A 16,573-nucleotide genomic window follows, 5' to 3' on the forward strand; every position below is an offset into this window, starting at 1 on the left:
CCACCATGGTGAAATTTATTCTCAAATTGTGGGTCAAATAGATTTTTCCTTCCTCAAGTTGCTTTGATTAGTTTCTCACAGCAGTAGGAAAAATCAGTTATACAGACACCAATAAAAGATTAGATTTATAAATCATGGGCACAAAACTAATAGAAGATAAAGGCATAAAAATATATTCAGTAAAATTCACACATAATTATAGTTAAAATACTAAGAACACAGAACAAAGAAGGCATGTTGAATGCTGTAAGAGAGATCCACCAATTACATATAGAGGTAAACCAATAATAACAGCTGACTTTTCAACTGAAACTTTCAAAACCATGAGGGCATGGAATTACATTTTAAGCTCTTAAAGACAGTAATTACCAACCCAGATTATTATAATTAGCCAAGCTAACCTTAAAAGTTGAAAGAAGGCAGGCATGGTGGCGCATAACTTTAATCCTAGCACTCGAGAGGCAGAGGTAGGAGGATTGCCATGAGTTTGAGGCCACCCTGAGACTCCATAGTGAATTCCAGGACAGCCTGAGCTAGAGTGAGATCCTACCTCAAAAAAACCAAAAAAAAAAAAAAAAAAAGGTGAAAGAGAAAAGAAATCTATGATAGACACTATTGTGGTTTGAACTTGAAATGTTCTTCATAGGCTCATATGTTTGGACATTTATTCTGCAGCTTCTGGTGCTATGTGGGAAGGTGGAGCAGCTTTGTTGAGGAAGTGGATCACTAGTAGTAGGCAATTATTTTTTAAAATTTATTTTTAATTATTTATTTATTAGAGAGGTAGATGGGTATGCCTGGGACTCTAGCCACTGCAAATGAACTCCAGACGCATCTGGTGAGTTATGGGGAATCTAACCTGGTCCTTAAGCTTCACAAGCAAGCATTTAAACTGTTAAGCTATCTCTCCAGCCCACACTGAAGTTTTATAGCACAATTCTACTTCCTGTTCTCATGACTTGCTTCCTGACTGGATGCAAGTAACCAGCTAACTCCTTCCCTGCCATCATGACTTACCTGTCATGGACTGTTTCCCCAGTAATGGTGAGCAAAAATTAATCAATTCTTAAGTTGTTTTTGTTGTATATTTTGTCACAGTAATGGAAAATGTACATAATATAGAAAATGTCTATCTAAGCTCTTTGGAGCCTTAAGGACTCCATCATATGTTCCAGATACAGACATGCTATGAAAGATTTGGTGTTTCTCCTGTTGGATTTTGATCTTCACTTGGCCCAGTTATTCTTCTCTTTTGAAATCCGAGTGCTAACTCTGTGCCTTTGTATTGTGGAACTATGTAATTTGTCTTTTAATGTTATAGTGGATCAAAGTTAAGACTGCTTAGACATTGGACTTTGGGCTTGTGAATAGTGTTGGAAATAGTAGAGACTACAGGGACTTTTGAAACAAAATGATTGCATTTTGCATCATTAGTTGGCCACATGACTATGGTACTCGGCATGAAATATTGTGGTTTGAATATGAAAATACCACATAGGCTCATGTGTCTGATTACTTGGCTCTTACCTACTGGTATTATTTTGGAAGGTTGTGGAACTTTAAGAACTGGAGATAGCTGGAGTAAGTGGGTCACTGGGGACAGGCATCGAGGTTTTATTCCTTTACTGCACTTCCTGATTACTGTCTCTGCTTCCTGACTGTGTATGCCATGTGACTGGCTTCCTCTTGCTCCTGATGACATACTTTATGGAAGCATGGTAGACTGTATTGTCTAAAATTGTAATTCAAAATAAATCTGCCCTTAAGCTACTTTATATTGGATATTTGGTCATAGTAAAAGGAAAATAACTAATACAAACAGAAAATAAAGAAATTTGTGACCAGTAGTACAGAGGAGACTTAAAGAAATCCTACATATTGAAGAGAAAGATAAACATACCCATAAGTTTAGAGGAATGAAAAAATTTCAACAAAATAGTCGACGGGAAAATCATTTAGATAGTGTGAGCCATTACCAAAGCATCTTTATGTCAGGAATTAATACATACCAATTAATATTATGTCAAGATATTAATTGCTCCAACTCTCTGATGAAAAGACATAATATAGCATATTGGATTAAGAAGCAAGACCCCTCTATTAATTGCCTGTAACAAATACTGGCAAACCTAAAATAAGCCTCCAGCTGAAAGTATGAAAATTACTTTTGAAGCAAATGTTACCAGCAGAAAAGGCAGTTGTAGTTATTCTAATATTTGACAAAATAAACTTCAAACCAAAGCTTATCAGAAGAAAGGTGGTCATTTTATGTTGACAATGGAAAAAAAAATCAATCAGGAACACATAATTTAAAACATATGCCCATCAAACATCAGCACATCCAATTTCATAAAACAAACACTATTACACCTAGATTGTGATTGAGCCCAACACAATTAATAGAGATTGACTTCAATTCTCCAATCTCACCAACAGATAGATTATCCAGCCCCAAAAATAAACTAAAATTCAAAAAAAAAAAAAAAAGTCGTGGACTCCTCCCAGAGTCGCTTCTTGTGGACAACAAATTTGTGATTTCTCTTTATATTTTGATGAGCAAATAAATATAAATGTGCTGATATGGTCAGCATGTTTTAAAGGTATTCCTGATCAAGGCAAGTCTTGTTTTGAATGGATTATTTGCAATATGTAATTATATCACTCCAATGAGTCACTCAAGTAATGCCAAAAAAAAAAGCAGGCTAAAGCCTAATGACCAAAGCACTTGTACTTAAAATATTCATTACAATGTGTTAGGTACTGCTTAAACATCTCCACACTATAAAGTTTTGGTTATATGGCATATGGACAGCTACTTAATAATATATCAAAGTTAACTTTTTGCTTATTACCTTTTTTGAATGATGCAAATGAATTTATTCTTTCTGAGGATATATTACAACACAAGTTAAGGAAACATGAACTTTTTGATGGCAAACTAGTTAATCTAGAACTGTCTCAAGAATTCTGTTTAGATAAAGATTTCTGGGACCGTGTTTATATCAGTATTGTACATTTCATCTCAGCTATTCTATCCTAGAAAGGTTTTAATTTTTATTTTGCAAATAAAAATTGTGGTTAAATGACATTATAGATCCAAATGAACTTAAAGCCAACTATAGAATATTCCATTAAAATAGTAAAGAACATACATTTTTCTCAGCAATCACTATAACTTTGTCTAAAGCGTACCATATTTTAAGACACAAATCAAGACTTAACAAGTAAAAGAAAGTTGAAATCATTTCTTATATTCTATTTTATGACAATGGAATAAAAGTAAATCAAGAGAACCTATGGAATCAAATTGTGAGTTTTGAAAGCAGATTTCTGACTGACGGATGGGTAATTGAAGACAACAGGAGGCAAAATGAAAAAAAATCTCAGTTAACATAAAAATACAACATGCTAGATAGAACCTTTAGGACACAAAAGAAATTGTTATAAGAGGGAAGTCTATGGATATATATGGCTGCATTTAACAAAATAGTCAGGGGCTGGAGAGATGGCTAGTGAAGCCTAAGGACACTGGTTCAAGGCTTGATTCCCCAGGACCTATATTAGCCAGATGCACAAGGGGGCACACATGTCTGGAGTTCGTTGGCAGTGGCTGGAGGCCCTGGTACGCCCATTCTCTTTCTTTCTGCCTCTTTCTCTCTCTGTCTGTTGCTCTCAAATAAATAAATAAAAATGAACTAAATAAATAAATAAATAATAGTGAGGTCTAAAATAAGTACCTTAAGATACACATCTCATGGTATTAGGAATGGTAGAATAAGTTCAAACTAAAATCAGCAGAGAAAGTCAAATAATGATTAAAAAGTCAAAAATTAATGAAATGGAAATGAACAGAATAATGAAAAGAATTAATGAACAGTCCACACTGGCCTCCAATTCACTATGCAGTCTCAGGCTGGTCTCACACTCACAGTGATCTTCCAACCTCTGCCTTCCAAGTGCTGGGATTAAAGGTGTGTGCTTCATGCTTACCCTCAGGTAGTTTTATTAAGGTTAAACTTCTTGCTTAAGTCTCCAACAACATGCTTGAGGGGAAGATCACTGGGGAAGGATCTCCATTCCAGCCCACATGTATGGAGAGCAGTCTGAGCTATGTGGGTTCATGCTGTCTGCTTGTCTTTACTTTTTCATTATTTTAGTTTTTACTTTTTTTGTTGTTTACTGCTTTTTGGTATTACTGGCTACTAGTGGTTTCTCTCTCTGCTTGGATTTATCAAAGGTAGCCAACTCCCACCAATGATGGAACTTTCCTTGAATCTTTAAGTTTAAATAAATACCTTCCTCCCTGAATCTGGTTGGATATTGATCCCAGCATCATAGAACTATGACAGAACAGGAAACCCTACAACAGATACCAATGAAATTCAGAAAATTTTTAGGATATAGAACTTATATTTCACTAAGTTGGAAAACTAAAAAGAAAAGGATAAGCTTCAAGATGCATCTGAGATGCCAAATTTAAACCAAGAGGACATGAATAACTTAAATAAATTTTCAATAATCAAGGATATTAGAATAGTAGTGAGAAGTCTTTCAGATCCAGAAAAAAATCACTTTTTATTAGTCATGTATATAGTATGTATACAGCCATGATGATACCATGCTTAGCCTTCTCCTCATCATATCCCCTGCCCAACCCGCAGACTGTGGATGTGGCCTTGTGAGAGTGGCCTTCAGTTATGGGGAAGAGGCATTTTCTCTGTGCATAATGACCCAACTTATGGCTCTAACAATCTTTCCTCCCCCTCTTCCGTAAATTTCCCTGAGCCATGTTGGGTTCATTTTAGGCATATTTCAGTGACAGGAGGTCTTGGGAGTCTCTGTGTCTCTAGGTATCTGATTTGGTAGGAGTTTAGTGTTCTCTGTGTCTATCTGCTTCACCCTTGTGCTGGTACCAGGTTCACCAAGAAAGCATCTCTTGCTCACTACCTCACTAACTCTATGGCTTCAGCTGGTACCCAGGTGGGGTGCAGTGGGCTGATTCTCTCCTCAGATTCTGTGTCCATCTGAAAAAAGAGAAGAAAATTCTCTGACAGAGAGTGAGATCAATGCAAAATACCTTGATACATATTCTTATTTCACAGAGAACTTAATAGGTATAAACCTTCTTGTAACCCAATATTGGTGGGAGCTTGATATTGGAGATCAGGCTTGTTTTTGAATATGGTTCTGACTTGTCACCCCATTCCAGGTATGAGTTCCAATCCACTGAGCAGATCCATTAGCCAAATGAAGAGCAGTTGGTAACCCACCATAGCCGTGTGCCACTATTGCACCTATGTGAGCATCGTGCCTGGTTAATTGCTGTTAAGTGGCTTAGACCATGATGTTGGTCATTTTCCCCAGTCACTCATGTAACACCCTCTGGCACTAGACAAGCAAACTCTCTGGGAATTGACTCTCATCCAGTTTCAAGCCAAGTCACCCCATGTTCCATTCCAGCAGCATATGGGGTCTTCATCAGTAGGGTCTTACCATTAACCTTTAGTGGGTCATCAGGTACTCTGACAGAATTCTGTCTTCTTTTGGGAAACATTGTAGGTCTCTCTGATCAACAGCTCATTGTGGATGTTACCCACATGCTGGTACTGGGAGTTACAGGTCAATGCCAAGGGAGAAGAAGGAAGAAAAATATAGGTAATATAAAGAGAAAGAGAAGCCAGGTGTGGTGGTACACTCCTTTAATCTCAGCATTTGGAAGGCACAGGTAGGAGGATTGCTGTGAGTTCAAGGCCACCGTGAGACTATAGAGTGAATTCCAGGTTAGCCTGGGCTGGAGTGAGACCTTACCTCAAAAAAGACAAAAATAAATAAGTAAATAAATAAAAATTTTAAAAAAGAAGAAGAAGAGAGAGAGAGAGAGAGAAACAGGAGAAGATTAAGGATAGGCATTATCATACCCTCTCCAGGCCCCTGTGAATCAGATATTCTCAATTAGCACCTGATGAAGGATAGACATTTTAATATGTCTTTCTGGATGTAGGATTTTAAGGTACCATTTCAACTTGGGTCCACTATCCCTGTTGTCCAGTTCTCTAGATGTTTAGGTATGTCGGCATCAAGGGAAGACTTAGGTTAGGAGCCACAGATGAGTGAGATCATATGAGGATTGTCTTTCTGTAATTGGGTGAGTTTGCTAAGAATGATCTGTTCCAAGTTAGACCATTTTTCTTCAAATTTTATTGTGTCATTTTTACTTACTGCTATGTACAATTCCATCATGCAGATATACCACATATTACTTATCTATTCGTCTAATGATGGACATCTGGGTTGATTCCAGCTCTTAGCTGTTATGAATTGAGCAGCTATAAAACATGGTTGAGCAAATGTCTCTGAGCTGAGGTTTGGAGCTTTTAGCATAAATGCCCAGTAAGGGAATTACTGGGTCTGTTGGTACCTCTGTAGTCATCCTTCTCAGGAGTCTCCATATTTATTTCCATAGTGGTTGTACCAGCTTGCATTCCCACCAATAGTGAATGAGGGTTCCTATTGCTCTACAACCTCGCCAGCATTTGTTGTCATTAGATTTTTTTAATGTTTGCTATTCTTACTGGGACAAGGCAGAATCTCATAGTTGTTTTAATTTTTATTTCCCTGATGATTAGGGATGTTGAACATTTTCTTAAGTGTGTGTTTTCCTTTTGTAGTTCTTCCTCTGTGAAACTCCCTGTGCAGTTCTATGCCTTATTTTGTGAGTGGGTTGTTTGACTTTTTATTGTTTAGGTTTCTGAGTTCTTTGTAGATTCTAGAAATTAGGCCTCTGTCCATGGGTATCTAGGAAAGATTTTCTCCCATTCTTTAGGAAATCTTTTGGCTCTGCTTATTGTTTGCTTTCCTGCGACAAAGCTTCCTGAAATCCCAATGGTTGAGTGATTTTTTAATTTCCTGAGCTACATTTTTTTTTTTTTTTCAGGAAGTCTTTTCTCTCCTATATAATGGAAATTTCATCCCATGTTTTTCTTCTAGTAGTAGCAGGTTCTCTAGTTTTATATTGAGGTCTTTGATCTATTTGAATTTGGTTTTTGTACATGGTGAGATGTGTGGTTCAAGTTTCATTTTTCTGCACATGGTTACCAGATTGTCCAGCAATATCTGTTGAAGATGCTGTTTTTTTTTTTTTCAGGCCTTTGTCAAATATAAAGTAGCTGTAGTTACTTGACACAAAGGCTGGGTCCTTGATTCTGTTCCATTGGTCTATATTCCTGTTTTTATGCCAGTACCATGTTGTTTTATTACTATGGCTTTATAGTATAGATTTAGATCAGGTATGGTGATGCCTCCAGAGTTGTTTCAAAAGCTCAGGATATGCCTGGATATGCAAGGACTTCTGCCATTACATATGAATTTTGAGATATTTTTTCCATCTCTGTGAAGAAAGATATTGGGATTTTTATTGGTATTGTATTAAATCTATATATTGCTTTTGGTAAGATTGCCATTTTCACAATGTCATTTCTACTTATCCAGGAGTATGGGAGGTCTTTCCATTTTCTCAAGTCCTCAGTTTGTTTCTAGAATGTTTTAATGTTTTCTTTGTAAAGGTCGTTGACCTCTTTGGTTATTGGTTATTCTGAGGTACTTATTTTTATGCTATTAAAAATGGGACAATGCCACTTATTTCTTTCTCTGTATCTTTGTCTTTTGCATATAGAAAGGCTACTGATTTTTGTGCATTGATTTTGTATCTGGCTACTTGAATGAAGGGGTTTTGAGATGGAGGTTTTGGGGTAACTTATTAGAGAATCATGTTGTCTGCAAATAGAGCTTACTTAACTTTTTTCTTTTCATTTTGTATACCTTTTATTACTTTCTCTGTCTTATTGCTTGAGATAGAACTTCCAGTACTATGTTGAAGGGCAGAAGTGAGAGTGGATATCCCTGTCTTGTGCCTGATCTCAATGGGAATTCCTTCAGTCTCTTCCCATTAAGTATTATTTGGGCTTTAGGATCTTTATATATAGCCTTTAGAATGTTGAGATATAGACCGTTTATGCCTATTCTCTGCAATGTTTTGACCATGAAGTGATGTGTTATTTTGTCAAAGGTCTTTTCTGCATCTATCAAGATGATCTTGTGGCTTTTGTGTTTAAGCTTATTTATGTAGTGTAATACATTGATAAATTTCTTTATGTTAAATCATCCTTGAATTCATGGGATGAAATCTACTTGATCCAGGTGGGTAATGCTCTTGATCTCCTATTGAATTCACTTTGTGAGGTTTTTGTTCAGGATCTTTGCATCTGAGTTCATCGAGGAAATAGGCCTGTAGTTTGCTTTTCTTGCTGCATTTCTGCCTGGTTTTGCTATTAGGATGATACTAGCTACATAGAAGTAGTTGTCACGCTTTCCCTGTTCTCACATTGTGAGTCACAATTTGAGAAAAAATGCTTTCAGTTGTTCCATGAATGTTTGATAGAATTAAGCTAAGAAGCCATTTGGTCCTGGACTTTTCTTTTTAGGGAGGTTTTCGATTACCCTTTAATTTATTTATTTATTTTTTAATTAATTTATTTTTAAAGTTTAATTTATTAGTTTTCATTTCAGCAAATACAGGCAGTTTGGTACCATTGTTTAGGCTCGTCTATGATCTTACCCCTCCCATTGGACCCTCCTTGTTGATGTAAATGGGTCGTGCATTGTGGAGTTAGCCCACAGTTATTGGTACAATAAGTGTCTCTGCATATCATAACCCAACATGTGACTCTGACATTCTTTACACCCCCTCTTCCGCAAAATTTCCCTGAGCCATGTTGGGTTCATTTTTGGTCTGCTTCAGTGCTGAGGTGTTGGGGGCCTCTGAGGCTCTGGCTCTCTGATTTGGTAGGAGTTGATTTTTCTCTGGGTTGGTCTCCTTCCCCTTTGTGCTGATATCCGGTTCACCGGAAAACATCACCCTTGCTTGTTTTGCCAATTGTCCTTAGTTTCAGTTGGGCCCCTTTTGAGGTATGTTGGGGCAGCTCTCTCCTGAGGATCTGCATCTATCTGAAAAAGAGAAGCAGATTCTCCAACAGAGAGTAAGTTAGCACCCAGAAAATTGAGATAACACTTACTTTTTTGATAGAGAGCATGAACTTGTACCCCATGATTGATGGTAGCATGATATTAGAGAGTGGGCTTGTGTTTGGGTATGGTTCTGACTTGTTCCCCAGCTCCAGCTATGGGTCTAGTACCACTGAGGGGATCAGTTATCCAAATGAAGAGCAGTTGGTTCCTCACCACGGCTGTGTACCACTATTGCACTTGTGTGGGCATCACATTAGGTTATTTGTTGCTAATTAGGTTAGACAATGAGTTGCTTGGACAGATATTGGTCATTTCCCCCAGTCGCCCATGTAGCACCTTCTGGCACTAGACATGCTGACTGGGGACTGACTCTCTCCTGGCTTCCAGCCATGCCATACCATTTTATGTGTCAGCTGGGTATGGAGTCTTCAGCAATAGCGTCTTACCACTGGCCTTTGGTGGGTCATCATGTGCTCTGACAGAAGTCTGTCTGTTTTGGGAAACCTTTTAGGTTTCTCTGATCAAAATCTCATTGTGGATGGTAGCCCCAAGCTGGAAGTGGGGGTTACAGGTCAGTGCCCACTAAAAAATTGAGGAAAAACATAACTAATATACAAGAGTTAGAGAGGAGAGAGATAGAGGGGAGAAGGGGAGAGGGAAGAAGGGAAGATGTAGAAGATTTAGGTTAGTCTTGGTCCTACCCTCTCCAGTGTCTTGTGGTTCAGGTGTTTCCTGTAAGGGTCTAGTGAAGGTTCAGCCATTTGGTTTGTCTTTTAGGAAGTAGAATTTTATGGTGCCATTACTGTTTTCCCCCCTTCAATGCCCTCCTTGCCCTCCCATCCATCCTATTGTCTAGTCCATGAGGTGCTGGCTGGGTATGTAAGGTATCTTGGGTAGATTCAGGTTAGGTGTTGTAGATGAGTGAGACTGTGTCGATTTTTTTTCTGTGATTGGGTAAGTTCTCTGAGAATGATCTGTTCGAGGTTCAACCAGTTTTCCCCAAATTTCTTTGTGTCATTTTTTCTTAGTGCTGTATAGAATTCCATTGTGTAGATATACTACATCTTTGTTATCCATTCTTCTAATGATGGACATATGGGTTGATTCCAGCTCTTAGCTATTATGAATTGAGCCACTACAAACATGGTTGAGCAAATCTCTCTGGCCTGTGGTTTGAAGGTTGTAGGGTAGATGCCCAGTAATGGTATAACTGGGTCTGTTGGTATTTCTATAGTCAGCTTTTTCAGGAGTCTCCATATTGCTTTCCAAAGTGGTTGTACCATCCTGCATTCCCATCAACAGTGAATGAGTGTCCCTGCTTCTCCACATCCTCTCCAGCATTAATTTTCATTTGACTTTTTGATGTTGGCTATCCTTATTGGTGTAAGGTGGAATCTCATAGTTGTTTTAATTTGCATTTCTCTGATGATTAGGGATGATGAACATGTTCTTAAGTGTGTGTTTGCCATTTGTATCTCTTCCTCTGTGAATTGCCTGTTCAAGTCTGTGCCCCATTTTGTGAGTGGGGTATTTGTCTTCTTATTGTTTAGACTTTTGAGTTCTTTGTAAATTCTAGAGATAAGGCCTCTATCAGTTGGATAACCTGCAAATATTTTCTCCCAATCTGTGGGTATTCTATTGACTTTGCTTCTTATATGCTTGTCTGTAAAGAAACTCTTCAGGTTCATATGATCCCATTGGTTGAGTGACTGTTTATGAACTTGAGCCACTGGGGTTTTTTTCAGGAAGTCTTTTTCCATTCCTATATCATGAAAAGTACTTCCTAAGTTTTCTTCCAGTAGTATTCGAGTTTCTGGTCTTATGTTGAGGTCTTTGATCCATTTGGATTTGAGTGTAGTGCATGGTGAAATGTGTGGATCAAGTTTTAGTTTCCTGCATGTGGTTATCCAGTTTGTCCAGCACCATTTGTTGAAGATGCTATCTTTTTTCCAGCCTATATTGTTCAGGCCTTTGTCAAATATCAAGTAGCTATAGTTGCTTGACCCCAAATCCGGGTCCTCAAGTCTATTCCATTGGTCTATACTCCTATTTTTTTTTTTTGAATTTAAGAGATGAATTTATTGGTAGATAAAATTAACACCTATTCCAATACACCCAAAATTCACCTTATATATGTTAAACAAATATAAAGAAAAAGAATAGTCAAAACAACACACCCAGCTCTCCAACTTACAGATGAGTTACGTTCCAAAATACTGTTTAGTATCTGTGCATGGAGGTTTTCACAAACCTTTATAAACAGTAGGTTCCCTATGAGCTCACAAAGGCAATTTAAATAATGTAGGTAACTATAGTACTAAGGCCATCACAAAGTAACCTTCTCTATGTCATTTCTGCATTTGTATGTGAAGTTCACCGTATCTCCATGGAAACCTTTCTACACACTCACCTTGGTCCCAGCACTAAGCACATCCTCTCTGTATAGGTATATAACCAGCATTCCCTTTGATGGTCCCCAAGTTGTGCTCAGGACTTCAGCAGAAGAAAGGATCAAGATCCTTAATCATTTAAAGTAACTGAGGTAGAATAAGGAGCCCCCAAGGACACCTTCCAGATGCCCCAAGTTTATTTTCTCCTCCACCCCAATTCCAACTCTGGCACAAGGTCAAGCATAAGTACGCTGATAACTCACCAACAGTATAAAGCTTTTAAAATCACTTTTAATAAAGATTACTTTTAAATTTTTATTTAATTGAGGTAGGGCCTCATTTTAGCCCTGGCTGACCTGAAATTCACTGTGTAGCTCAAGCTAGCCTTGAATTCAGGGAGATCCTCCTACCTCGTCTCCAAAGTGCTGGGATTAAAGGTGTGTGTCTCTCCTTGACTGGCTCTCAGTGCAACTATTTTATTATTTGTTTTTTTCTGAAGCAGGGTCTCACTCTAGCCCAGGCTTACCTGTAACTCACTCTGTAGCCCACGATGGCCTTAGAACTCATAGCAATCTCTTTACCTCAGCCACCTGAGTGCTGGATTAAAGGTTTGACCACCATGCTGGGCTTTCATTTCAACTTTTTTAAAGCCCCCAAAGTACTGCAATTAAAAAAATATATATATATGGGCTGGAAAGATGGCTTAGTGGTTAAGGCCTATGAAGCCTAAGAACCTAGGTTCGATTCCCCATGTCAGCCAGGTGCACCTGGTGATACAAGCATCTGGAATTCATTTGCACTGGCTAGAGGCCCTGGTGCTCCCATTCTCTATCTCTATATCTCTGTCTCATAAATAAATAAATAGAAATAGAAATAAATACTGCCTTTAATTTTGTTAGCTTGCTAGTTGTGTCATCAGTAGCCGTTTTTAGCCACCTGACCAGTTTTCTCCTAACTACTTGGATGTAACAATTCTATTACCAACATACAGACATGTCAGAGCCTAGAAAAAGATGTCCTGTGGTGCCCCACCTCTAGCTTCAATCGCTTGCACTCACCTACTTAATTACGTTCTGAAGATGGTAAGAGCTCCTCTGAAGAGGATGCATGCAGGGAAAACTCAGAGAAAGAAGCCCCTCAGAGACCATGTCAACCTCAGCACCATTCATTTGGCAGGAAACAAATCATCATTCCAACCAGGACTTAGACAACATAAACAAATCTTACTCAAGTTCTAAATTCTCAGGTGAACAGCTCTGGTGCCCAGTGGGTTCCATACTTTTCCTATAGTATAGACATAATTTCTGGACCTCTGGCTATACCAGCTGCCAAACACAGTTTGGCATAGTTCTAGGGGGTCCAGAAGAAGGACTAGTGCCTCAGCAGGTGACTCTGTGCACCTGCACTTGAGGAAGCTATACAACAAGCTCACCCTCAAATCATCAGCCCACATGGTCTCTGGTCTGGCCAGCAAGTAGGCCCCACAGTTTCAGTATACATCACAGGCCCCGGGTCCCACGTCAAAGTCTTTCCAAGTCTTAAAGAGAAACAGGGTCCAAGCAGCTACAACCAGTCTACCTCTGAGACCAGCAGCCAGCTTCAGTGTAGACTCATAACTAATGTATGTCCACTTTTTCCTATTTTAACTTTTGGTTTTTGTACTAGAACAAGTTTGGAAAGTTGAAGTAGGGGGAGGATGAGAAATCATTTCAGCATATACTGTTCAGATTCTGCCAATCTTTTATTACATCATAAAAGCAACATTAGGCACTAAATCTTTCAAAATATGTTCTGACCGACTTTCTGAAATTAAAAACTGCATAACCACATCTGTAAGATTTTAATGAACAAAAAAGTTAAATATAAACTTTTATATGCAAAATAGATTATTGTAAAACTGGCAACCTCAGAGCCAAGTACTAAATCTTCCTCCACTGATGTCTGTGTGAGTGGGATGAGGACATGTTAATGAATAAAAATTTAATATCAACTTAATAAATAGAAAAAAAAAACTTTGAGAGAAACTAGCTTTAAATTGAGGAACATCTTTTGAAATAAACAGCTCAGGCCAACCCTGCAGTTCTGCAATTTTTACTCAAACAGACCTGGACGAAAATGAACATTTACTTCTGGTTACTTGGAATCCAGCTTCGGAAGTAGCCAAGTCATCTCAGTTCCAGAAAGGGAAGAGGACCACGACACCGTTCTGAGGATGCATGGACAGCCAGTGTCTCTAGATCACATTTCCATGACATTGTGCCAATGCTGACACTTCCATCGAAAGGCAACCGGGCCTCAACACAGCACTGTCAGGTCAAGCCTCAAAAGAGGAGAGTCCTAACTTCAAGCCAGAGACGCTCACAAACACTGCCTTCTCTCTCTTGCTGATGCCCCTCTGGGTCTCCAGCAGGAAATGGCAGTCTGGTTAACATCCCATTCAGAAATAAATAACTCAAGTCATTTAGAGTTAATTATAAAAGAGCAGTGGAAAAAGGTCACTGCTCAATGTTTGCAAAGAGTGAAGGAATGCACATGAACAAACACAGAAAACAATATAATTCATAGAATAAATCCTGCATTTCCCACATTCATATGGAAATAATCTTTAAACAAAAAAATATTAGCGTTTGTTCTTGAGTGGGTTGAACAGTTCAGGGCTCCGAGCAGGCACAGCCTTACAAAGAAGGTTGTAAGCAGCCTCTCCACACCTCAAGTCAGGACTATGGTGCAGAAAGAGGCCTTCATGCACTTTTGACAGCTCAGTACCTATGAGAGAACAGAACCGATGCGGGGACTCTAACCCACAATACATGAGGTATATGGAAACACCCTTGAAAGAACCACCAGCAGCTAGAAGGACCAGGTGGGGCACTGTCACAGCAACTGCTGATGAAGAATTTCCCACACCATCTTCTTCCGGAAGAGAGGCATCTGGTGCTGAGTAAAAGTGATAGGTTTGTCCCTAGAAATATAATCTGCATATTTACAAGTAAACATTCCACGATCACTCCCATTCAACTGTTGAGGAATCTCATGGGGCTTCATGCTGTAGTGGGTCCACTCTAAGAGATTCAGATCAATATTCCTTTTGGTCTTACTTTCATCTTGTAAATACTGAAGAAGAAGTTCACAGATCCTGTGGCCTTTTTGTCCCATAGAATCCAGATATTTAAGACACTTTTTTCTTAGGTCCATCACCACCAGGCTCCAGTGTACTTTCAGATGAATAGGCACCAGAACAAGTTCTTGTTCAAAGAGATTTAACCCTTTGGTCCATCTTTTTACTGCTTGGTAACCTCCAGACTTTAATTTAGGATAGAAGAAAGTACTGAATGCATGAAGTGCTGGATAGCCTTGCTTCTTATTTCTTTCCACTAGAAGATTCATATAAAAATTAATGACCTCATCATTGAGCCAGTGACAGTTCTTTAAGGTCTGGATATCTCCTCGAGTAATTCGCAATTTGAAAGCACTGCTTAGGATTTCATCTGGGGGGCCATGACCCAGGGCATTATTGATCTCCTTTTCCATGTCCTCTGTAAGTTCAAGAAGATCATCTGTTCTTCTGTCCTTCTCTTTGCCTGAGAAATGCTTTTCCTTTGCCTCAATAATTGATGCTTTCCTCCTGAAGAAGCCATTATTTCCACTGCCCAGGCGAAGCCGAGCTGACACTTCTTCTGACAGGTCAGGCTCCCGCTGGTGTCCCCATCTACCTTCATTTTCAAGTCTGAATCCAGCCATCTTCTCTGTATCAGAAAGTCTCCCCTTTGAACACCTCTTTTCACTTCTCATTGAACAGAAAGGTCCCCTTGTTTCAACAACTCTATATTGTTTTGGAAGAAAATGATTTGTTCTGACTCCATGATTCTGTTCTTCCATCCAGCCTTTGGTCTTTAGTGTGTCCATTTGACTTCTGTGATGATGCGAAGCTACAGGAGGGAAAGCGTTTCCATGACCACCTTCTTTAAGTCGCTCCAATAACCTTTGGTATTTCTCTTTTTCCTCTTTTTGAACACCCTCTACCACAGTACAGTGGGGACGCCTCACACTCTTGCCACTCTCATCATGAATCATTTCCACAACTCCGTGCTCCTGAGGTTTCCATGTTAAAGAACTCTCTGGATTGCCTCTGCTATGGCGGCGACCACTCGGTCTTCTATTGTAGCCTTCTGATTTCAATGTAAACCCAAAAGAAGGTAGGACTCTACGTGGCTGATCTCAGGTTACTGTCACTCTGATCTTTGGATAGTCACTTATTCCATTTGGAGATTTATTACCCAGTTTCAGCATGTTGTTCCAGGGTCCAGAACCTGTCACTTCACAAGATGAAGAGCTTGAAAATACCTCTCCTGAAGAGGCCACATTCCGTGTTCCATTACAAGAAGTCACCATGGGCTTTGTAGTCAGCTGGAATGGGAATCCAAATAAACTTGCAGCATTGTAGAGACTGTTTTTCACTTGGTGAATAAAGCAATCTGTTCGAGCGCCGCCTCTTCAACAAGGCCCGTGCACGGGGCACCGAACGGTTGCAGAAACCGAAAATGGTGCCGAGAATCCTAACCAGCCATCTGTACATACCAGGCCCCAGCAGCAGCAGCGGCGGCGGCCGACACAGCCCGAGACGCACACCCCAGAGCTGTCGCCGCTGCTGCCGCCAGAGCCACCGCAGCCGCCGATCCGCCTCAGCTCGCCCCCGCCGCTGACGCATCCTATACTCCTATTTTTATGCCAGTACCATGCTGTTTTTATTACTATGGCTTTGTAGTATAGCTTTAGATCAGGTATGGTGATGCCACCAGAGGTATTTCGTTTGCTGAGGATATGTTTGGATATGCGAGGCCTTCTGCCTTTCCGTGTGAAATTTGAGATAATTTTTTCTATCTCTGTGAAGAACATTGTAGGGATTTTAATTGGACTTGTGTTAAATCTATATATTGCCTTTGGTAGGATTGTCATCTTCACAATGTTAATTCTGCCTATCCAGGAGCATGGGAGGTCTTCCCATCTTCTCAAGTCCTCCTCAAATTCTTTTTTGAGAGTTTTTATATTTTCGTTGTATAGACCTTTCACTTCCTTGGTGGACATTATTCCAAGGTATTTTATTTTTTATTGTTGCTATTGAAAATGGGGCTATGTCCTTTATTTCTTTTTCTGTGTCT

At 39.3% G+C, this 16,573-nt stretch overlaps 1 protein-coding gene across 1 annotated transcript; it reads right to left on the minus strand.

The window, feature by feature from the left end:
• Positions 1-13,957: 13,957 nt before the first annotated feature.
• Positions 13,958-16,004, minus strand: LOC123455620 (sentrin-specific protease 2-like). The gene is given in 2 exon segments (XM_045137059.1): positions 13,958-15,891; positions 15,893-16,004. Coding segments are annotated over 2 exon segments (1,701 nt in total). The 5' UTR covers positions 15,991-16,004; the 3' UTR covers positions 13,958-14,288.
• Between the last annotated feature and the right edge of the window lie 569 nt (positions 16,005-16,573).

The sequence above is a fragment of the Jaculus jaculus genome, chromosome 17 (genome assembly GCF_020740685.1).
Source record: "Jaculus jaculus isolate mJacJac1 chromosome 17, mJacJac1.mat.Y.cur, whole genome shotgun sequence".
NCBI lineage: Eukaryota > Metazoa > Chordata > Mammalia > Rodentia > Dipodidae > Jaculus > Jaculus jaculus.